General features: G+C 38.4%; 1 protein-coding gene across 1 annotated transcript; it reads left to right on the top strand.

Moving 5' to 3' along the window:
* The first annotated feature begins 602 nt into the window (after positions 1-602).
* On the top strand, positions 603-20,071 carry mitfa (melanocyte inducing transcription factor a). The gene is made up of 9 exons (XM_085458023.1): positions 603-848; positions 15,032-15,232; positions 15,329-15,424; positions 15,566-15,671; positions 15,978-16,061; positions 16,413-16,469; positions 16,696-16,771; positions 16,993-17,140; positions 19,306-20,071. Exons 1-9 carry the CDS (start codon positions 663-665, stop codon positions 19,708-19,710), a joined length of 1,359 nt encoding a protein of 452 aa, XP_085314149.1. The 5' UTR covers positions 603-662; the 3' UTR covers positions 19,711-20,071.
* The last annotated feature ends 3,589 nt before the right edge of the window (positions 20,072-23,660 follow it).

Here is a 23,660-nt window from a genome sequence, read left to right as displayed (position 1 = left end):
ATAGCACAAATCCCTTAGCTTTGTGGAACATTTATTGCCTGGTAATTTAATAGTTTGGTCTAAATGTTTTTAGCATTGGCACTTTTTTTTATAGTGCTAAAGATAGCACTGTTTATTTGAATAGCTGCAAAGCCCAGTGTAGCACTACACCAAAGTTACACCATGATGTTCATTAGGTGCTATTTCTCAAATCCTGATATTTTTACAAACCAAAAGCAGAGTTACAAAAGAAAATGGACGTTACAGTAATGCTTTCTGTATTATTTTAGGATACTTAATCAGTTAGATTACATCCGTGTTCAGGGTTGTATAGATAATTACCCACCCTCTTATAGTGTATAACAGTCCATGAAGCATAAATGCATCATTCACCCTCATTCGTAGAACAATAACATATTCTCAGTAAAAGAATCTCTGGCTTCCCTCTTGCTCAATCATTACATTGTGCTCTACTACAATACCTCATATAGCTCAGTGACTCAGGATGGCTCAGGAAAAAATGCCATTGGCCAAGTACATACACACCAGCGTTTTGTTTAGCCTGGCTTATTTAACTCCTCCCTCCGTTTTTTGCCCTTGGGTGGGCCGGTGTTTTCAGTGCTCCTCTGGACCAGCATGGCCTCTACAAGCGCTGCCAGGATTCCCCCCCTCTACCGGCCGTGATGTCACAGGTCCAACTCCAAGAGATGCCAGTGTTTTCCCCCTACCAGGTTCGAGAGTGTGGGGAAGCGAGGAAGAAGAAGTCCGGTCACCCTTTTCACCACGGCGCCCAACACAGGTCTGTCCACGACCTGACGCCTCCACCTGGCCCTTCTGCTGTGAGCCAGTCATCCATAAAGGACCTGAAGGTAAGGCTTCCAAGACTCTGGAAAACCTGCTTGAGTCACTGATGATCAGTAATGGGTATTCTCCAGTTGATCCTTGTTTCCAAAAACTGCTTAAGGATTTTGTTCTTCTTTAAATCACAATTTCAACTCTATTATGGACTATGAACAAATACAGTTTTTTAAGAGGGGACTGTGTTAATTCCATACAGGGGATTATCTCTTGACAGAATTCCTGTTTCCAGACATTTGGCATTAAACGCATTTAATCCTATTTGCTCCACTACACTGACATATTTTCATTCATCTGAGTCCTGGAATGACCGGATAGACCCTGAAAGTGTGAGTGTACACATTTTTCAGTCTGCGCTAGTTATAAATATTAGTTTCCTGAAATAAGGTCTTCAAATATAGTTATTTTTCCAGGTTTGAGATGAAGAGAAAGTATGAGTATTTACATTCTGCATTTTAAGTGAGCTGTTAAAGAAAATTTTGACTATAGTTGGTGTGTAGCTGATGGATTGGCTCTATAGATTTGATGTGTATTTGAGTTAAAGTAAAATGACTTTACCATCGCTCTGTTTCACTGGGTTCATTCCTGCTGCTCACAGTCTTTTTGCTGATGTGTTGCACCTTTGATATATCATTGTGTTTAAGCCTGCCATAATGTTACTTGGTACATGGAAAAACACAACATTACTGTAATAAAGCAGATTATTTATGGAATTCTTTTGGAGGATCTTTTTCTTATACTTCATAACTTTCACACAACCCAGACAGAAATGCCATGTGGGCAAACACTTCCTGACAGTTTGAACCTTGTCTGTCTGGATTATCAGAGAGACCCCCCTTAAGACATGTATTCAGTGCAAAATTAGCTTAGAAGTACCAGGCAGAGCTGCTGGAGCATGAAAGTGAAAACATAAAGCTCAGTTGAAGTCCAAAAGGGGATGGGGGGGCCCTTAATTAGTCAAGCTTTCTCTGACCCCTGTGAGAATGGAGTGTAAAATAGTTCAGGGATTGAGACAAAGGCACTCACTCAGCAGTGTTAAGAATTGGGTTTCACAGAACTGCATATGACTTTGTTTTTGGATTTGACTGAGTTATGGCCAAAATTTTGGTGCAGATGGCTGGTAATTGATGACGATATGGGGTTTGATGTTTGACAGTTTCATAACCAAGGAGACAGCTTTGAGCTGCAGAGAAATTTGGGTCATAAAACACCGAAACATGAAGCGAAGACATGTTGTTGTTAAAACAAAACCAAAACTTTAATTTATGCAAATGCCTCTTTTTTGTCAGACCTAATGGCTGGAGAAAAGACCCTATAGGAAAAAAGACCAACTATAATATAATAAAAAATAACTTGAGTTGAGATAATGTTTACACGTTTTTTTAACAAATAGAATAATGTAGTCCCACATCCTTAACCTTTTCCATTTCATTTTTTTGATGCATGTTGTGGACCCCTATTGGAATTGATAATGTTGTTTCTACTCGTAACCCTACAGAAATGTTGTCATTTTTTGAGCTACTGCTTCAACCAAGTGTTTGCTAAATTGTGGGATGAATTAAATAAAGCCCATTTATTATGTTATCCTTGGGAAGTACCTGTAGCAACACAAAACTCTAACGTCTTACTTGAGTAACCAGACTTCCTGCAATGGCATATCAGGATGGATTGTTTAGTGAAATGTTTCTTTAATAGTTTAGATCATTTCGACTTGTTGGTAAAACGTAAGATAAGAAACACTTGATCTATATCATGTTTGGGATATTTACGCTGCTCTCAAGCTTTAAGAACCAGCTAAAATTCAGACTACTTAAGACTGACAGCACTGCTTATAAAATTATATTTAGGTCATCTAAAAACCAAATCTCACTCAGTTTGAAAACTTGTTAGAGAAACATTTTAAAGGTGATTTTTTTTGCAGTTTAACATCTTAGTGTGTAATAATAACTGCTTTTTGATTCCATGGTGCACCACTGATAGGAAAGCTTCCTTAATTTGTGCCTATGAGCTGGAACTGTTCCTCTTGGGGTTGTGCTGTGTGTGCACGGTGGCTTTTAAGATCATATCAGAGCTGTTACAAAACGTCTGTTTTACTTTGCATGGAACAACATACGGACATGAAAAAGCTCCATCAGCAGCTATTTAAAGTTTGCCTGCCAGTCCACCTTCTAAGTTTCAGAACTTTGTCTTGTTTGCTTCAGCTGTGCTTGAATAAAATTCCCTTATTATGTGTGCAGGCGGAATTTCAAATTCAATTCAATTCAAAATTTATTTGTATAGCACATTTAAAAACAACAGAGTTGAACAAAGTGCTTCACAATCTGTTAAAAACAAGAGAAAACAATAGAGAAACAAATAAAGATAAATAAGAAGACAGTGAATTAACAATAGAAGCATAAAACAGGCCTGATGGTACTCATACTGAACTCGAATTAACAGCCAGTAAAAAAGTGAGTTTTAAGACGCAATTTAAAAGACTGAATAGACTGAAGTACGAATCTCCTCTGACAGATTATTCCAGAGTCTGGGTGCTGTTACTGCGAAGGCCCGATCTCCTCTATGCTTCAATCGAGACCTTGGTTGTGCTAAGAGCATCTGGCTAGATGATCTCAGTGCTCTTTCGGGGTCATAAATGTTGAGTTCGTTTAAATAACTAGGCACCATATTATTTAAAACTTTAAAAGTAGGTAAAAGAATCTTAAAATCAATACAATATTTTACAGGGAGCCAATGTAAATTTGCTAAAATTGGAGAGATGTGTTCATACAATCTAACACCTGTTAAAAGACGTGCAGCGGCATTTTGGACTAACTGCAAGCGATGGAGAGATGAGTGTTGGAGACCCAAATAGAGAGAATTGCAGTAGTCCAGTCTAGAGGTGATGAAGGCATGAATAAGTGTTTCTAGGTCTCTTGGAGGAAGATAAGGCTTAGCTTTGGCAATTTCACATAACTGATAAAAACTTGTTTTCACAACTGTGGACACTTGCTTCTCTAATTTAAAGGAGCTATCTAAAAACACTCCGAGATTCCTTACAGTGTGAGAAAGATGAGAAGCAAGAGGACCGAGGGTGTCAGTTAACTTGTTTAAAGGCATTACACCTGTTTCTACAGCTCTGTCGCACATGACGTCCCACCGGGCTTCTCTCCTATCAAAGTTGCTCAAAAGCCATTATTTTCTGGGTTAGTGGTAGGATTCTGCATGGTATCGTTTGAAGGATTAATGATTAATAATAATTTTATTTATTTATTTATCTAGCTCATTATGCATAAGACTTGTGTTTTCTGTCATTTTATTCAAAAATGAACATAAAAACTATGAACATAAAAAGAGATCAGTTATTTTGAACTGACCATATTAAGAAGGTTATTATTAACAGGTAGTCTCTTTGAGATTGAGCTCTATATTTCAGGTGAGACCAGTGTACACAAAGGCTATACAAAAACTGAGACAGCTGCATAATAAAAGGACACATTATACATGATCACACAAAATATTATCTGTGGAAATGTTCCAGTGAAATCAGAAAATGCAGCTTCATAATTTTTTGTAGTTCAGTCCATTTATGAGCATCAAAGTATCTATGGTCGTAATGTGACATCCTAAGTAGCGTGCTTAAATTCCATAAAGAAGCTGAGGGAAGCAGGAAATCTTTTCAGCAGAGCCGTGTAAACAAATATCTTCAGTTTCCCAGGGAGCATCATACCGCTTCTTTATGTATGATACAATGATGAGTAAGAAAAAAATCTCCTGTGATAAATCGTAATACACAAGCCTTCAAGGTGGATGTGGAAGCATGTATATAAACAATAGTGGCACAAGCTAGGGTTGACTGGCATGTTACACTGTGATATTGGGTTGGGTAAAGATAATATTGGTTATATAGAAAGTGAATAAAAGAGGTCCAAGAATAGATTCCTGTGGAACACTGGTACAAATAGGAAGTGGTCTTAACCTGAAACTGCTGGAGATTACTTTCTGAGTCAGATGGTAATCGCCACTCAAAGTTGCCACGTGCCAAGTTAAATGGGCGAGTTGTATGAATATGTAACCCCTGCACAATTTTTTCTTAAGTTTAGGCTATTAGAGGAACTACAGTTTTTTGGCAATTCCTTGCTACCTGGTACTGTGACCAGTACTACCTGACTTTGTTTGGTTTCCCTGGCTTAACTGTTTGTTAATGCAAATATCTAAACCAATCATGTGTGACAAACTCAGTGCATGTGGAATGGTTGTTGAACCCACGGGTTAGTTTACTGGGATTTTCCCACACAACGATGTCTAGGGTTTAGACAATGGTGAAAATCCCTTATTGATGCTATAATTGCAGACTGCTTCAATCCAATTGGAAAGCAACAATAACCATAATCAAGGCACGCAGAATAGCATCTCTGCAGCATCTCTGAATGCACATCATTCCCATCCTACAGGAGTATTGTTGCCGGCCATCCCTTTGCACGTACACACCATGCCACAAATCTCCAACTATCTCAAACTTGTTTCTTGAACATAACCATAAGTTCACTTTACTTAAATGCCATCCACAGATATCAGTCCAACAGAGCACCTTTAGGGAGTGATGGAACCTTGTTTATTCTACCACGAAGAATTAATTCTGTACAGAAAAGGCAGTCCAATGCTATACTAGTTGTTCCTAATAAACTGTCAGGTGAGTCACATTTTTCATGTTTTCCTGTGGCAGTTATTACCTTTTTTGCTTATATAATATAATGTTCAGTGCTAAACTCTGAGCTTGTATTCATGTTTTCATTATTCTTATTTCTAGTAGGATGTTTACTGGTAGTATGATTTTATTTGCAAAAGATTATTTTATATGATCTGTTTTATATTAGATTTTTTAAAATAACATGTAAACTAATTTAAAAATTCATAAATCTTCATGCATAAAAATTGAATTTATTCAACAGTGCCATCAAAGATTTTCCAAAGTCATTTGATGGCACTGCGTAGCCCTAAATAAAAAAAACCATCAGATTCAAGTCCGCGTGCAGCCCTTTGTGGTTTACACTGACCTTTTCCTCAAACTTCAGGCACATAAGCTGAATAATGCGAGATCTTTGTACTATTTGATTTTTGGGTTTGGCTCAGACTGAGCTGTAAACGACCTAAGAGAGAGTCTTTTGTTTGTTACATTTTTCAGAGTATACCTAAAGCTCTGTTCTCAATTTCGATCCTTCGAGATAACGTTTACCAAGAGTAGGACATGTCTCAACAAGTCTCAAAATCCATGACAAGAATTTTCAAACCCAAAATATAGCATTTGTATATTTTTAATACTGCATTTCATCTGTAAATGCTGGCACTGAGTAAGTGCGTGACCCTTCTCATTATGGCAAGATGGAAATGTACGCTGCTTGGTTAAAATTTCAATTTTAAAACTCAAAGCTTAGTCTAGTGCAAAGCTCCCACATCAGACATGACAGCCAGACAGCGTGTTTATGTAGCTGCTAAATTAAGCACTGTTTGTAACTTAAGCAAGTGCATGTTTCTAATCCCACACTGACTGGACTGTGTGTCTCATTCTTGGAAGAGGATGTTACATTCTTTCTAATGTTACCCGTTAGCCTTAGGGAAAGAAAAAAGAACATGTCTTTGTCCCAAGCTCCTCCTCCTAATGAATTGGCCTGTCTCTGCTGTAGCTGCCTTTGCTAAAGAGAAGTGCTAGTGAGGGCATTGGGCAAGAGAGCAAACTGACTCCTTCAGGCCATGTCAAAACAACATAGTGTGGTTGTTCAACTCAAAATCCTTCTTACGACCACTTTGGATATGAGAGTTTTTGCTGCCTTCTTGAAAAAGAAACAATTTTCTCAAAAAGAGGCTTCGCAGTAACATTTTATTTATTATGTTTATTATGTATTCTGTTGCAATGTACGCAAAGGAATTCATAACTGTATCTACATCAGCGACCTATACTAAAACATTAAAAGTTTTAATGGGGGCCATTTCTTCAGTAGAAAGCAGATTGTGTTCTGTGTTCGGGGTTTTCTGGAATAACAGTGGTCACGGTTGTGTAAAAATATGTGACTGCTTTGTCTTGTTAAATGCTATATCTTTGTGTGAACTTCAAAGACAAATACCGTGTTTTTTAATAGTTTTGTTTTTCCTTGATTTCTCCTGATTAAAGCACCATTTGAATTTAACCCAGGGTAAAATCTGATTAAAGGGCTGATTGTCAGCGTTAATTCAAGGGGTTTAACAAAAGCATTACATTAAATGTTCATTTATCCTGTGCTAGACAGACCCAACACATTACATTAAATGTTCATTTATTACCATCATACATAGTAAAAGTAACAGGACAATTGAATGAGATGGCTCATTGTCAGATGGAAGCTTGCTGTCTTATGAGAAATTAAACACATAAATATGTGGAGGAATGAAGCTTTCATTGGAATCCTCAATGTCTTCACAGTGCAAATGAATAAACAGCTAAAGCAAAGTGGAAAAGCACTTCCCATTTTCCAGGAAAGTGTATTCTGTCATATTCTTGTGATCTACTTATGTTGCCAAATATGTTGGTATTTTGGTGTCCCGGTATCATAAATCATGTCAACATGAGTGAACTATGGCAAGTGAGGAATGTAATAAAGCCTCTATTCAAGAAGTTTCTTACAGATTTTGGTCCTTATTGATATTAAAAAGCACTGAAAGAAACCCAATTTTGTCCTCTGTGGCAATGAATGTCCCGGGTCACGTATTTGTCTGGCCTGTTGCTACAAGCGATTCGATCCTTATACAACCATTGCAAGAGGTGGATCTGCATAGCCGGCAATAAGTTGGACTTGTTCCCAGTGGGAGTTGGAGTCTGCCATGGCTGCCCCTTTGTCACCGAGTCTGTTCATAATTCTTTGGACAGAATTTCTAGGCGTAACCAAGTGGTGGAAGGCTTCACCTTGGGCGGTCTCAGAATTTCATCTCTGCTTTTCGCTGATTATATGGTTCTGTTGGCTTCATCGAGTGGTGGCGTCCAGCTCGCACTGGAGCCTCTGATCACAAGCTTTGGGTAGTGCCTGAAAGTACGAGAACGCAGATTCAAGCGGCGAAAATGAGCTTTGTCCGAATGGCCTCTCCCTCAGAGATAGAGTGGGGAGTTCAGCTTCATTTGACAAGGATGCCACAGACTCGGTCTGTCTCGGTCTCTCTCAGATAAGAATTGATGCCCACTCAGTGACTTATAATTCTGCTTATTATCTAATAATAATAAGCGAAATTATTATTATTAGAAAAGTTATTTAATACACACAATACTATGCACTGCAGAAATGTGAAAAATCCATCTTAATAATTCTACTAGGGTCTGTTCAGATGTTGTAAAAGTTATTTTATGACTAATAAAAATGTCATTTTTAGATATTCTTCATTGATATGAATGGCCACATTGACATTTAAATCAAAATAAGCATTGTTTTGCTTAGCAGCATGTCATTTTGGTAACTTTGAAATTTAAGCTAAGAACAGTTATTCACCAACAAAAAATGGGAAATGTAAGTTGAGGTGAAAGTTACCTTTTTAACCGATATGTTCTGTCTGCTTCTTTATGTCTCACGGTGTTATGAGTTGTTCAAATAGGTTTTGGCAGGTGGAGGAACCCTAAGATTGAGTCCAGCACTGCAGAGTGAAGTGAAGAATCAACTACAAACAAGTCACATCATGTGTTCTGTATGTCACAATAGATTTTTCTTTGTGAACGTCCAGAGATTAGATGATCTGTGCTGGTAGTCTGATGTTCCTTGCGCTTGTAGTTCTCCCCTTGTGGAGCAGTAATTACACTCTGAAGTACTGTGGCCACAACTTGATTTAATTCTGCACTGTGAGAGAAGGAAAAGGGAAACGGAGGAAAAGGGAACATGGTGTAAATATCAGGCTAGAGGACATGAAAAAAAATAATAACAAATTTGACGGTACCATGCATTAATATATCAGATTTAATTGTTTGTTAACTGAACACGCTAAAATCCTGCAGTGCATCATTTATGGGCACTGACATTTTCTCTACTGAATTATCAGAAAAAGTCAAGGTACTAATACCTGTACTAAAGATATTCACAGCTTATGTCTTACATTTGTCAGGAAAATATGTTTTGGGAAATTTGTCACCTTAAACACAAACTTTCATATTTGTGTTTGTATTTATGTGAATTCCTTCCATAAATACAAAAACTTTATATTTACAAAAATGATATTATGTTGGAGATCGATTATTCTACTACTGAAAATTACACAGAAGAAAATGTTAGTATTTTTTGCTAGTATAGTATTTTTAAATTCATTATAAGGCGTTATTAATTTTTGTCTTTTAAATTAACACAATAAAAAAAAAAATTGTCAAAATGATCCAAAATATAAGCATGACTAGTGCTGTTTTTGTGGGTTTACTTGGAAAAGAAAAGAAAAAAAGAATTTACAGATGACTTTTTGTTGTTTATGGACCTCATTTTAACTTTTGTGGTCCTCCGTTTTTGTTTATATGTTTTATATAGTTTTGTTGACCCCTATTACTAGTCGTGTAGTGCTTTGATAAGACTGAAATGTGTATGTCCTGGATATGTCTAATACTACTTTCAGTCAGGCTTAGCTTGACTAGGGACCAGAGAAATCAAATCTTTTCGTGTGCGTGTGTTTATTGTAAACTATGGGGCTCTGTAGTTTTACATATAAATCCGTGAAAGGCTGGACTCTGCAGTTACTGAGTCTACAGAGCTTTGGTGCCTTTACGTGGTCTGCCACTTTGTCACTGACTTGTTGTAGTTCCTAAATGCTGCCACTTTGCAATAATATCACTGAGAGCTGATATCACAAAACGATTTGCTGCTACCATGATCAAATTCAGTGTGCACATGGCTGAATCAGAGAAAATTTTACTGCACTAATATTGTTCTCTCAAACTCAAGATATGAACTCTAAAATAATTTATTTAATGCTTGACTTTTCAATCTGTCTACTGTACTTCTGCTACTGACTCGCATTGCCTAAGATAGGAAAGATCTTAAGTAGTCAGGACCGCTACTGTAGCCATATTCTTAAATGTTAGCTCACACAATTAGCATCTTCCTTTTGACTGAATGCTTTGAGTGTGGCTGGTTGCCAAGGAAGTTGGAAACAGTGGAGTGGGGCTGGTGGAGTGATATGAATGGATGTATTTCTTTTCAGGGGTCAAAGAGTGACGACTATCTCGAAATGTTATTGGTCCTAAAGGCATTAGTTTAAAGCACGAACCCATGTGCTTTCCTTGAGAAGGTAATAAACCTCTGTCTCACAAAGAGTCTGTGAATAAAGTGAGAACTCGTCTTGCTGTAGGGATAGATGAAATACATCCCTTGTTAATAGTTCCCTCTGGACCCAAAGGTTTTGCTGAAGGAAAAGGCCAAGCTGTGAAGAAGAGACAAAGAAACGTTCTACTATGAGTTTGCAAAGAATGCTTTCTCTGTTTCATTGTATAAACCTCTGTCGAGCCAGGGGGCTCCTCCTCTGTTTGTGCTCACCTCTCAAGCTTTTACTGAGTTTCCACTAATTCAGGCAAAGGCGTGACGCTCCGTGTTCTATCAGCGGTACACGAGATGCAGTAGCTCATATAGGCATTAAAGAGCTCCCTCGTCAAAAAAGCGTCATCGAGAGGATCTCTGAATAAATGTGAGATTATAGAGATAGTGTACTATTTTTCATCATGAAAAAAGAAGCACACAAAGAGCTTTCAGTGCAGAGTACCTCTCGCTTTGCAGTTGTTTTCTGCTTGTAAAAGCAGACATAAAATATTATTGACAATCACAAAATGCAATGTGAAATAGTGTAAATAATTGATGCTGCAGTTTTTTTTTTTTAGCTAAAACATTGAATCTGCTTTCAAATGAGTAATTTAATTACTGGTAGCACTGTGGAACTTTATTTAATGGTTAATCTGCAGAGCCCAAAATGGAAAATAATTTGGCGTGACATCAATGTTACCCCTCTGTGAAGTATGGCCTGAAAATTTGACACCATGTCGGTGGTACAAGAACATGCACAGCTAGTCTAATGTTGCTTGTCATCATGAGTGAAATGTCCTCAACCCTAACTATTACAAACAGAAAAGACAGGTGTCTGTGAACGTGGGCTTTATTTGCCCTTCTTAAATAAAATGTAACGTAATAAATGTGGTGATGAAGTTTCTCATTAAAACTGCAAAAACTGTAAATAGTAGCAGTACAGTGAAAATGGTTAGTCTGTTTTCGTGAACATTGGCAACATTGACATTAAAAATGTTCAATAATAATTTGGGTTGAGGATAAGGAAAAAGAACAAACGCCACACTGTGAATACGAGCCAGAGATTAATAATAATAACTAATGATTAAATGCAGATGGTGTATACATGTTGCATCATGGGAAGCAGCCTAGACCTATTGCAGCCTAGACCTATTGCAGCGTAACTAAGGGAGGTTTCAGGGTCATTTGATTTATCAAAAAGGAATGTTTTAAGCCTGATCTTAAAAGCAGATTCATTCTAGGAACCAAAAGTAAACAAGCAGTCTGAAAGCAAAGTGCTCTGTTGGTGTGATATGCTACTATGGGGTCTTTACGATAAAATGCGGCTTGAGACCTTGGGCTGAGATTTCCAAATCTTGGTTTAAGGAGCTGATGTAAAGAAACCTATATGGGAGAATTGTGTTCTCTCATTCTATTTCCTGTCAGCATTTTGAATCGACCTTGAATGATTTTCAGGGAGGTTTTAGGAGAGTTAATAATATATTGTATCAGGCTAGTAGGCTAGTAGTACAATAACCTCAGTTTTATCTGAATTTAGAAGCAGGAAATAGGAGACCATCAAGATCTTTATTTCTTTAAGACATTCCTAATGGGCGTGTGTCACCTGGCTTCATAGATATGAAAGCTAGGTATCATCTGCATAGCAATGAAAATCTATGCTTTGCCTTCGAATGATACTGCCTAGTGGAAGCATCTATAACTTAAATGACCCATGGGCCACTGCTGGCACGGTCATCTCATGTGACGGCCACTTTAGCGTTCAAGTAGTACAAAACAACAACCAAACAAAAAAGAAAGCACCCACAAATATTTCCGAAAATGTAGTGTTTTGTTTGTTTGGGTGTTTTTTTGTCACGGTTTTGGGTCATTTTTCCAGCATTTTCAGTTTCTTGTATTTTGGTATTTATCTGAATTATGGTTTATGTTCTGATTCTTTAGTTATCTCATTTTGAATATTATAATCCTTTGTTTCAGTTTATTCCAGTTAGAGTTTTGTTCTCAGGTTTTGTGTCTTGTGCCCTCGTGTTTAGTGTAGGTTTAGTTCAGGGTTAAGTCTGCGTCCTTGTTTCTTGTTTCCTGTTTTATTGTGAAGGTCCTTGTCTCATGTGAGTATATTCAGTTTTTCTTGCCCTATCTCGTCTTGTCAATTACTTCCAGCTGTGTTCCCCACCTGTGCGTGTTCTCCCTGCTGTCTACCTTCATGTGCCTTCGCCCACCTTCCTTTGTGTTCAGGTTTTCCGTTTAGTTTAACCCAGTATAGATTATCTTTAGTTCCGTTTTGCCATCCTCTCCTTGTGTTTTATTCTACAATAAACCTCCTTCGCATCTCAGCGAGTGCCTGCTCTTGGGTCCTCATTTATTTCTCCACACGGCTCACTCTGTTAGCCGTGACAGTTTTAAAATTTCAAATATTGTATCACAAGAAAAAACTGCAAACATAATTTGTTCCCATTTTTTCCAGTTGAATCTGTGAAAAATGCCAACAACAACACAGTTTTACATAACTAAAATAATACGTTTGCACCAACAAGGTGATTTGATCCCTGGACTTCGACATTATTGTAGCGCTGTGGGACGCTCTTGACAGAAGGTCAAATTGAAGGTCAAATGGTGCCCGTTATTAAGGTGAAAGGAAAATAGTCATAAAGAGCAATTTTGTTTTTGTTCCTGGCATTAAAAAGCCAATTAACATGTACGTTTGTGCGCGCTGACTCGCTTTTGAAGTCAGCCACACAGGCCACTAGAGGAGCTGCAGTTTGTGTCACTTCCACATTGAATTCATTTTCCAGTTCCAGGGGTTGCAGCTTGGCCGCAAGACATATTTATTTGAAGCATCCAGTTTATGTATTTCATGCTTAAAGGACAAAAGCACAGCCAGCATAAAAATGCAATGTTTTATTTTTTTACACCATTGTTCCCTTGTTGCTCCCAGATATTATTTTACATGTAACACAAGTTAATCATCAATCTTTTGGATAAACACAGCACCTACGGTTTACCTAATATACTCATATAATAAATATTGATATATGTGTGTAACATGTGGCTCTATACCACCTGTTGGACAAGCATTGCAACTATTCTCGACCCTGGGTAATGCCTTTCTGCTGTTTCCCCATCTTTGTTTCTTATCTATGGTTCCTGATAGTTCCATTTCTGGTAAGGCTGGGTAAAATAGCACTGGTTCCCAGCTTTCAGTATTATTATCTCCATGTTCCATCTTTTATGCTTGTTAAGGGCCAATAAGGGGTCACTACTTCTCGGTTCTTTATATAAGACAAGCCAACTTGTTGTTTTTTTGTTCAAAAGATTTATTCATATCAGGACCATCTGTGTAAATTTTTCAGTTGAAAGAAAACAACGCGACTTCCACCATCGTTACGCTTCATGCATATCTGGCCAAAACATTTTTTCCAAGTCATTCAGCACACCCTCTGGGCTCAATGCAGTGCGACATTGACTGAACTTGGTGACAACCAATTCACAAAAATGAAGCGTGTTCAATAAAAGATTTGAAAAGCAACAAATCCCTGTTCACTTTTGCTCAGTTCCAAGTTAATTCTCCTAAATACAAAGATAATTGACCTAGGCAGCACAAAACTGTAGCCAGATAGGAAAAACAGGAATGAAAAAATATTTTGCTGCTAAACCAAGACATTCACCTTAGATATATACATGATATCAATGTGACTTTAACTTTTACCTGCTGATGATCAAATGTAATTAACCTCTAAAAAATGTTTTAAATGGATGGGGCTAGGGAAAACAGCATACGTTTGAGTTTTCGTATGGCTAGATCGTAGTGAAACAATGGTGTCAATTGTGTTTTGGGTGTTCAGAACAAATAATGTTTTATACTGGATGAGCAGAACTAAAGATTAAATGTTAGTTGGCCTTAAGCAAGCTTCGGTTTGCAGACTACTGGCCAACCAGTAGAAAGACTCCTTTGTGAGCTGCAGGTTGTGACGTCAAATGGGCTGTATAAAGACATAAATTCATAGCTAATCTGGAACAACACAGGAGTGGGAGGATGAGTCTTGGTGTCCTCCTCCATTTCTTAACTTGCATAACTAATGAGCCTTAAATATCAGATAAATTAAGCAGGACCAGTGACTGCTGTCAGATTTGCACAAGCTATCTGTGGACCACAGTGTAAGCTAACAAGACAAAGGGATTGTACTGTATGTGCATTATTTTCAACTTCTGAAATACCTAAAAACCATGCTGGAGATGCTTGAATACAGCCACTATCAGGTGAGATGGACTGACATATTTTAAAATTTTTGAAAAAAAAAAAAAAGAGTAGATGCAATTTTTACACTAAAAGAGTCAAAATATCTTTGCTGCGCTTGAAAACAGGACTTAAGGTTGAGGATTAGGGTTGAGTTCTAAATACTTCATTATGTGTACCCAGTTCACAAGTCTTTGGTTAAATGAAGACAGGGAAGCTGTTTTACACACAGTCGTATTTAAATTGCTGCACGAGTTGGACAGGTGCTGAAATGTTATATAGTGCTCTTTTAGAAAAAAAGAGCTTGATGAAAAAAAATGTAAAAGAAATGTTGTTTGGACATTTCAACATCTTATCACCGTAATGTTGCAAAGCAAGCACGTTAGATTATTTGGTTTTTAAAAGGCTGTTTTCAGGGGAACTTTTAATGTAACAGAGTAGTATAGTGTGATTAATTTGGATTTGTAAGTTGCACTTTGAAGCTGGAAACATTTGAACATTTAAGTTCTTGCATTTTTAATTTGTGCTTTTACCACACCGGGACAGATGAATTATTATAATGAAAACATTCATTTTTAAATCTATTTTTTTCTCTACGTGCCAGTGTATTTTCTCCTTACCCTTAACTGTATCACACGAGCTTAGTCAAAAAATAAATCCAAAACTAATGTGGTGTAATGTTTACGACTTTGCCACTTAGGTCCAGACCCACCTGGAAAGTCCCACCAAATACCACATCCAGCAGGCTCAGCGGCAGCAGGTGAGGCAGTATCTGTCAACCACCCTGGGTGGTAAAGCTGGCAGCCAGCCCCCCGAACACAGTATGCCACCCGGTCCTGGCAGCAGTGCACCCAATAGTCCCATGGCTTTGCTCACCCTCAGCACCAACTGTGAGAAAGAGGTACACCTGCTCACTTCGAGGACATTCAGTATCCTTACATGCAGATGTCTCGACAGAGAGTGAGGAGTTCATGAAATGTGCCTTTGTGTTATACAGATGGATGATGTCATTGATGATATTATTAGCTTGGAGTCAAGCTACAACGACGATGTTCTTGGATTGATGGATCCAGGACTCCAAATGAACAACCAGGTAATTTATTTTAAGATAAAATAAATACTACAATAAATACCAAAGTGTGTAATGTTGACACCTTCTTTGAGTTTAAATAAAATATATGACAGTTGCTCTTTTCAAGAGGACACTATAATGACAGGTTTTTAACACCAACAGCTACCTGTGTCAGGAAATTTATTGGATGTATACACCAACCAAAGTCTCCAACTACCAGGCCTCGCCATCAACAGTTGTCCACCCAACATTAAAAGGGAATTCACTGGTAAACTAACACTCAATTTATGAGCGTTTGGATTAGAAAAAGTATAAGGCTTTACTACATGTTGTTTACTACTGGTATATTTGTGGACACTCAGTTTAGTACACTTTTCTGTGACCTTTCTGTGTCTAAAAATTTACTGCTGATAAAATACATGCATAACCTTGTTTTGTATGATGTAATCCCAGTCCACTCAGACGCTTTTACATCTAAATACATAGGTTACTTTAGGCTGATGTCAATATTGTGTGCAATTTAGAAGTGCACAAAATACTGTTAAGTCAATCATGTGCCAAATAATTACTCCAGCTCCTGGCATGAAGCAAGTACTGGACAAGCCTGGATCCTGTGGCCAATATGAAAGCTATCAAAGGCCAGAGAGCTTTCCAGTAGGTAAGCAAAGCAAAATGAAGAGAAAAAAAAGACATAATGTTTTGTAAACTGTAAAACTTCACTTTCAGAAACTGTATGTTGAGTGTTTTGTGTATTTTTTAAATTGCACACATTATACTACTGTATATTGCAAAATCTGAGATGCAAACTTTAAGCTTTTTTCCAGTTCTAGCCTTCAGATTGTTATTTTTTGTATTGTTTGTGATTAACAGATTTCAAATATGCTAAACAAACCTCAAAGCATGTGAAATACAAACCTATAAAATGAAATCATTTACTCTGGATTAAATCACATTGTAATCAAATGCTTTTGTCTAAAGTATTGCTATTCAGCCTTCTTTTGCTTCACAGAGGCTGAAGTTCGTGCTCTGGCAAAAGAGAGACAGAAGAAGGACAACCACAACTTAAGTAAGGCAATCAAAATATTACTGAATTTCAATTTTTTATGTTTAATTTTAGTAGCTTCATTGTGTAGTGGTTTACACAATCGCCTAAATATCCTAAAAAGCAAATAGTTTTTTTATTTTTATACTTAATTTTCTACTGCTAGTTTTTTCGTAAATCTATAATATATATATATAATCTATAATATATAATCCGTGTTCACAGTTCATGTCCTTACTTTGCATTCTAGTTGAACGAAGACGGAGATTCAACATCAATGATCGCATTAAAGAGCTGGGAACCTTAATACCCAAGTCAAATGATCCGTAAGTGTTTTTGCATGTATTTAAGCTAATGGATGCATGTGCCCAGCCATCTACTTGTCTGCCTACTGTAGTGATTCATGCATTAACCGTGTTTCAACATCCTAATGTGTCAAAGTCTCTTTAAAATGCAATTGCCGTTTTGCTCAGCAGGATGTAAAGAACCCTGAGGTGTTCTGGTCAGCTGAGTCTGACTGTAGATATTTGTCTCATGTATACCCCAGAGACATGCGCTGGAATAAGGGCACTATTCTGAAAGCCTCGGTGGACTATATTCGGAAATTACAGCGCGAGCAGCAGAGAGCCAAGGAGCTTGAGTGCAGACAGAGGAAGCTGGAGCACGCAAATCGGCATCTCATGTTGCGTATACAGGTGGGTCACTCTAAGGCTTTGCAGACGTTATGTAGGTTTTTTTAAATTATTATGGTCATGTTTTGTTTTTTTTTTACGTAAAACCACAAAATTAGTACAGCAAAAATCTACTTGATCCCAGATGTACAGTATTTAACACAAAATTAACAAATGCTTGTTCTTTTAATGCATCAATTACAGGTAATATGTAGAAAGCTACTTGTGTTTGACATTCTAATATATAAGGGAATTATCCTGTCCAGCCAGCAACCAGTATAGCTTGGCAGCTATAGCATGAAGGGTGGCAAAAGAACCTGTGTGCAAAACCAGAGAATGTTTTATCTGGAAAAAAATTGTTCTATTCAACAGATGTTTCAGCCAATTTTGAGTAATTTGGGTCATACACTGCCTGACCAAAAAAAAAAGTTGCCACCAAAATAAAAGGGTCACACACTCTAATATTTTGTTGGACTGCCTTTACGGCATGCATTCGCTCTGGCATTGTTTCGATAAGTTTCTGCAATGTCTTTTTTTTTCCTCTTGCCTCTTTTGCCATCAGAATTAGTGTCTAAAGGCGAAGAAAGATGCCCAACGGATTTACTTTACCAAATGGACCATCCCAGCCTTGCCGTAATGGTCTATTTGGTTCACCTTTTATTGTTTATTTTATTTTATTTTCACTTTGCTAAATATGGGACAGACTTAACTGGGGAAAAGAAAGCGGAGAAAGAAAGAGGGAAAGAAAAACAGCAGAGAAGAGGAAAGGTAATAAAGGGCAAACAACAAAAACCAACAAAATAAGCAGACAAAAAAGACATGTATCAATCACCTGGATCACCTGTTGAGAAAGAAAAAAGAGAGAACAATCAGAAGGAAAAAAAGCGCAATATAATAAACAACATCACGATGATCTATGGGAATGTAACAGAAAATACTAAATATTAAACATCATTGTGCAGCACGGAGGAGATAGGCCTCCATACCTTGGAGGGCCTGAGATGTCCCTAGAGGGGTGGCGTCTGATACCCAACCTGACATATAGACACAGACATACAGGCACACACAGATACAAACATCCATTCCCACCCTCATGCTCTCATATGCAATTACTCAACACTCACCCAACGTGGAGACAGACATAAAGAGACGCTGTACACACAATCACACTCCCCAAGTGTACTCTAAGCCCCAGGTCTAGGTACCTAGACCCAGGTAGTGTTACCCTCTTCCCTGGGGTGGAGAGAAGCAGACTGCCCCGACTCGGCAGCAGCAGGCCCCACATTCCAGACCCTAATCGGACGGCCAACTCCTCCTCCTAGCCCCCCTGCTCCAACAGGCAGCAGAGAACGGGGGTGTTTCTGCAATGTCACAAGATTTATTTCCATCCAGATTCTCAATGGGGTCTGGACTCTGTGGTGGCCAGTCTATGGCGACGTCCACATGTACATGGGTATTTTTGAAAACGCAGATTTTTCTATGCATTTGCACCTTTCATCCACACGTAAACGGTGTTTTCGATCACTGAAAACTGAGATTTTTTTAAAATTCCTGCCAGGGTGGAGACTTTTGAAAACTCAGTTTTTGCATTTACGTGTGGACGAGGAAAACGGAGATGCAATGTCAAAGGTGTGCCCCTTTTTTGACGTGATGCTGTGCGCCACGTTATTGTTTATATGTGATTATTTCTACAATGGCGGATATAGACAAAATACTGTTGCTGTTAATCTGACTACTTGAAGTTTTTACACACGTACATATACACAGGCAGTTACTGTCTCTCCATCACTTCATCTGCCTCTCTTCTTACCCTGAGCACTGAGCCCAGTTGGGGTTAAATAACTTGTTGCCAGCTGAACGATAATCGCCCATGCAGTAATTGTCCAATAGGAGGCTCATACCTATTTGCTTAGTTAAGTCCAGGTGGCGACTTTTTGGCCAGGCAGTGTATTTGCATCCTCCCACTTTTCACCAATTGTTTTGCACTTTACAAACAAGATGCAGCACAACCATTAGTGAGTTTCAAAAGATGCCTTTAGTTGGATTTTCTTCTTTGCTCTATGTTCCAGGTCTTATGCTGGCTTAGCAAATTTGCACAAAACATGATTTTGAAGTTGATTAGCGTAGATGTACTTTTTGTTCCAGTGTTAAAACATTGCAACATTTCCACCGTTTCTATCTCTATCTAGGAGTTGGAAATCCAAGCCCGTGCTCATGGTCTTACAGTGGTGTCATCCCCAACTGTCTGTACGTCAGAGCTAATGGCTCGTGCCATTAAGCAGGAGCCCGTCCTTGGTGACTGCCCATCAGAGCTCTACCAGCATAGTTCTGCCCCTGACATGTCCCCTCCAACCACATTAGACCTCAACAACGGCACCATCACCTTTGACCATATACCAGCAGATGTGGGGGAACCTGGCCCTTACGGCAGCTCTAGTGCGTGTAAAATGAAGGAGCTGGTAAGGGACAACACCCTAGGGCCAATTTCCCCCAGTGATCCCCTGCTGTCCTCGATGTCCCCAGATATTTCCAGCAACATCGACAGCCACCACACTTCCAGCTCAAGTTTGGAGGAGAAAGAGCATGGATGTTAGCCCAACAGCATGAGCTGCACTGACATTTACATTTGTAGCAACTCACCAGTGTGGCGCCTACATTAAAGATATCAATGTGAATGGATTAAAGAACTCGTGGTATGTTTAAATCTTTTCTTATTTTTGTCCACACTGGTGTAGAAGTTTTAAGTGTTACATGGTCAGACAGCTCAAAATTACTTGACATGTAATATACAGTGTCTGTGAAACATGACTGCAGTCTTATTTTGGACTTGCAAATCTGTTTATTTTTGCAAATCTGTTTATTTTTGTCATATTTCAAACTTTTCATATCTTTTGGCAATGCCAAAAGACAAAAGTATGCATATGTAAAAATGTATTGCTGATAAATTCCAAAACTTGGCACATGTTGTAATATTTGGAAATACTACATATAATAAATATTTAGAAAGAAAGGTTTTGGTATTAGAAATCCGTGTATTATTTAAAGTAATTTTTACACTATGTGGTTGTTGTATTATGAGGAAAGAGCAATCTTTTAGAAAAAGGGCCACATAGTAAAAAACATTATACTCATTTACTGGATAGAACTTTTGAAATTACATTATATGTGTGTGGTTTCTATGCTGATGAGAGCAGTGGAGAAGCATCTGGTGCTGTACAAGCGCTTAACACTTTGAGATTTGCCTTTTGCTTCTTTAAAATGACAATATAAAGCATGTGTCAAACTCAAGACATGCCGATGAAATCCAGTCAAGGTTAAGCTTAAATGCAAGGGTCAGAGAGACAAAAACCCAATGCAGAGTGTTGTGGGGGGACTGAGAAGAAGATAATAGCATTTAGGGCTAAGTAGAGAATGGTAAAACCGCAGGATATATTAAAGACGTATTAAGTAAGTAATTACAGTAATCAGGTGAGAACATTAACTACAACCTCATTGCAGGAAAACAAAATGAATGTTCACTGTGAACAGAAACTAAACATGAAGACAGAGGCCATGTCCACACTAATACGTTTTCGTTTGAAAATGTATTAGCATCTTTTTCTCTCTATTTTGGCCTTCCGTCCACACTGAGATGGTGTTTTTGGTCAAGGGAAAACGCAGCATTTTGAAAACGCTGTTTTCGTGTCGCAGTGTGAACAGCAAGCCCGGAGGCTTTTTGAAAACAATGACACAATTTTGTCATGTGATGCAGATAGTGAAGGGCATTATACAGCAGTTGTTTTGTTTGCTCTCAATTTTGACAGCCCTATTACAGATTACTATCTGTACATACTCCAGATAGCTTTTGTTCAAATTCTTTAATTCTCACTCGCTTCTGCAACTTTGTACTTTTGTGTTACTCGCAGCAACAACTCCACCTCATTGTTAGTCCATTTTTAAAAAACTTGGTGCTTTTCCTTCAAAATTCTGCCGTGATGTTTCAGAGTAAATAATCGGCAGGCAGAAATGACGCAGGTCAAATTGTCTCGAGTTTCACACATGTGCAGTACTGGAACACAAGCATTTTCGGCCGTATCAATGTGGATGAACAACTCTGAAAACGATAGTGTTGACGCAGAGCGTGGTCTGGCGTATACGCTGTTTTAAAATTTATCCGTGCTAGTGTAGACATAGCCAGAGACAAGGTCAACAGTGGGGGAAAGTGGCAGAAAGACAAGATGGAGAGGCAACCCATTCTCACATCCGAGGCGTAATGTTTTATGCTAGGTGACAAATCGTCAACATGTTACGCTTCCGGGCACCCAAAACGTTCCTGAATGATGAGATCGGATACATGAGGAAGCATGAGAACCGTTTGAAATCAATCCACACATGTTCGTTCATTTTCCTCAGATCACTTTGGAAAATGCTATTTAACATCATTGAAGTGCTGGTTAAGGATAAGGTTAGGGTTAGGGCTGGAATACATGGCTGGAACGTGTTTTACCGCGAGACCATCATTCTACTGTATTTCACCCATAACCCGGCGCGTACCATAAGAACGCTGAAGGTCACCTTCCGCGTTCCTTAGGACAAATCATCAGGATGTTATGCCTCGGGAGTGAGAACAGGCTGAAAGAGGAGATGACAGGCGCTCAAAACGTACAGGGAGTGCAGAATTATTAGGCAAATGAGTATTTTGTCCACATCATCCTCTTCATGCATGTTGTCTTACTCCAAGCTGTATAGGCTCGAAAGCCTACTACCAATTAAGCATATTAGGTGATGTGCATCTCTGTAATGAAAAGGGGTGTGGTCTAATGACATCAACACCCTATATCAGGTGTGCATAATTATTAGGCAACGTCCTTTCCTTTGGTAAAACGGGTCAAAAGAAGGACTTGACAGGCCCAGAAAAGTCAAAAATAGTGAGATATCTTGCAGAGGGATGCAGCAGTCTCAAAATTGCAAAGCTTCTGAAGCGTGATCATCGAACAATCAAGCGTTTCATTCAAAATAGTCAACAGGGTCACAAGAAGCGTGTGGAAAAACCAAGGCGCAAAATAACTGCCCACGAACTGATAAAAGTCAAGTGTGCAGCTGCCAAGATGCCACTTGCCACCAGTTTGGCCATATTTCAGAGCTGCAACATTACTGGAGTGCCCAAAAGCACAAGGTGTGCAATACTCAGAGACATGGCCAAGGTAAGAAAGGCTGAAAGACGACCACCACTGAACAAGACACACAAGCTGAAACGTCAAGACTGGGCCAAGAAATATCTCAAGACTGGTTTTTATAAGGTTTTATGGACTGATGAAATGAGAGTGAGTCTTGATGGGCCAGATGGATGGGCCCATGGCTGGATTGGTAAAGGGCAGAGAGCTCCAGTCCGAGTCAGACGCCAGCAAGGTGGAGGTGGAGTACTGGTTTGGGCTGGTACCATCAAAGATGAGCTTGTGGGGCCTTTTCAGGTTGAGGATGGAGTCAAGCTCAACTCCCAGTCCTACTGCCAGTTTCTGGAAGACACCTTCTTCAAGCAGTGGTACAGGAAGAAGTCTGCATCCTTCAAGAAAAACATGATTTTCATGCAGGACAATGCTCCATCACACGCGTCCAAGTACTCCAAGAAAGGGTATAAAAGAAGAAAAACTAATGACATGGCCTCCTTGTTCACCTGATCTGAACCCCATTGAGAACCTGTGGTCCATCATCAAATGTGAGATTTACAAGGAGGGAAAACAGTACACCTCTCTGAACAGTGTCTGGGAGGCTGTGGTTGCTGCTGCACGCAATGTTGATGGTGAACAGATCAAAACACTGACAGAATCCATGGATGGCAGGCTTTTGAGTGTCCTTGCAAAGAAAGGTGGCTATATTGGTCGCTGATTTGTTTTGTTTTTTTTGTTTTTGAATGTCAGAAATGTATATTTGTGAATGTGGAGATGTTATATTGGTTTCACTGGTAAAAATAAATAATTGAAATGGGTATATATTTGTTTTTTGTTAAGTTGCCTAATAATTATGCACAGTAATAGTCACCTGGACACACAGATATCCCCCTAAAATAGCTAAAACTAAAAACAAACTAAAAACTACTTCCAAAAACATTCAGCTTTGATATTAATGAGTTTGTTGGGTTCACTGAGAACATGGTTGTTGTTCAATAATAAAATTATTCCTCAAAAATACAACTTGCCTAATAATTCTGCACTCCCTGTACTGTATATACTGATGTTGAATTAAGACCATGGACCCACCTATAACATGATAGGGATCCAAAATTTCATAAGTACTAAACAGCAACTAAAACTTTGTTATGCCCTTACTGACTTGTCATTACTAGAATGATTAGACACAAACATGAGAATAACAGGGAAAAAAATTAAAATGGAAATCAAAACTCTATTAAGGTATTACAGAAAACTTAATTTTTATATTTTATGTATACAGAGTTTTAATGGCAGAAGATGAGGCATTAAAATACACACAAACCATACACAAACAAATAACTCTCAATTTACAATTTTTTCATGTACCTGTAAAGTGAAAGAGTCAAGGAAAGACA

The sequence above is a fragment of the Copadichromis virginalis genome, linkage group LG5 (genome assembly GCF_057382275.1).
Source record: "Copadichromis virginalis isolate Kocher_CV1m ecotype Utaka linkage group LG5, C_Virginalis_male_GT1.1, whole genome shotgun sequence".
Classification (NCBI taxonomy): domain Eukaryota; kingdom Metazoa; phylum Chordata; class Actinopteri; order Cichliformes; family Cichlidae; genus Copadichromis; species Copadichromis virginalis.
Note: the sequence above shows the minus strand (reverse complement) of the source record. Positions and strands in the feature narration are given on the sequence as shown.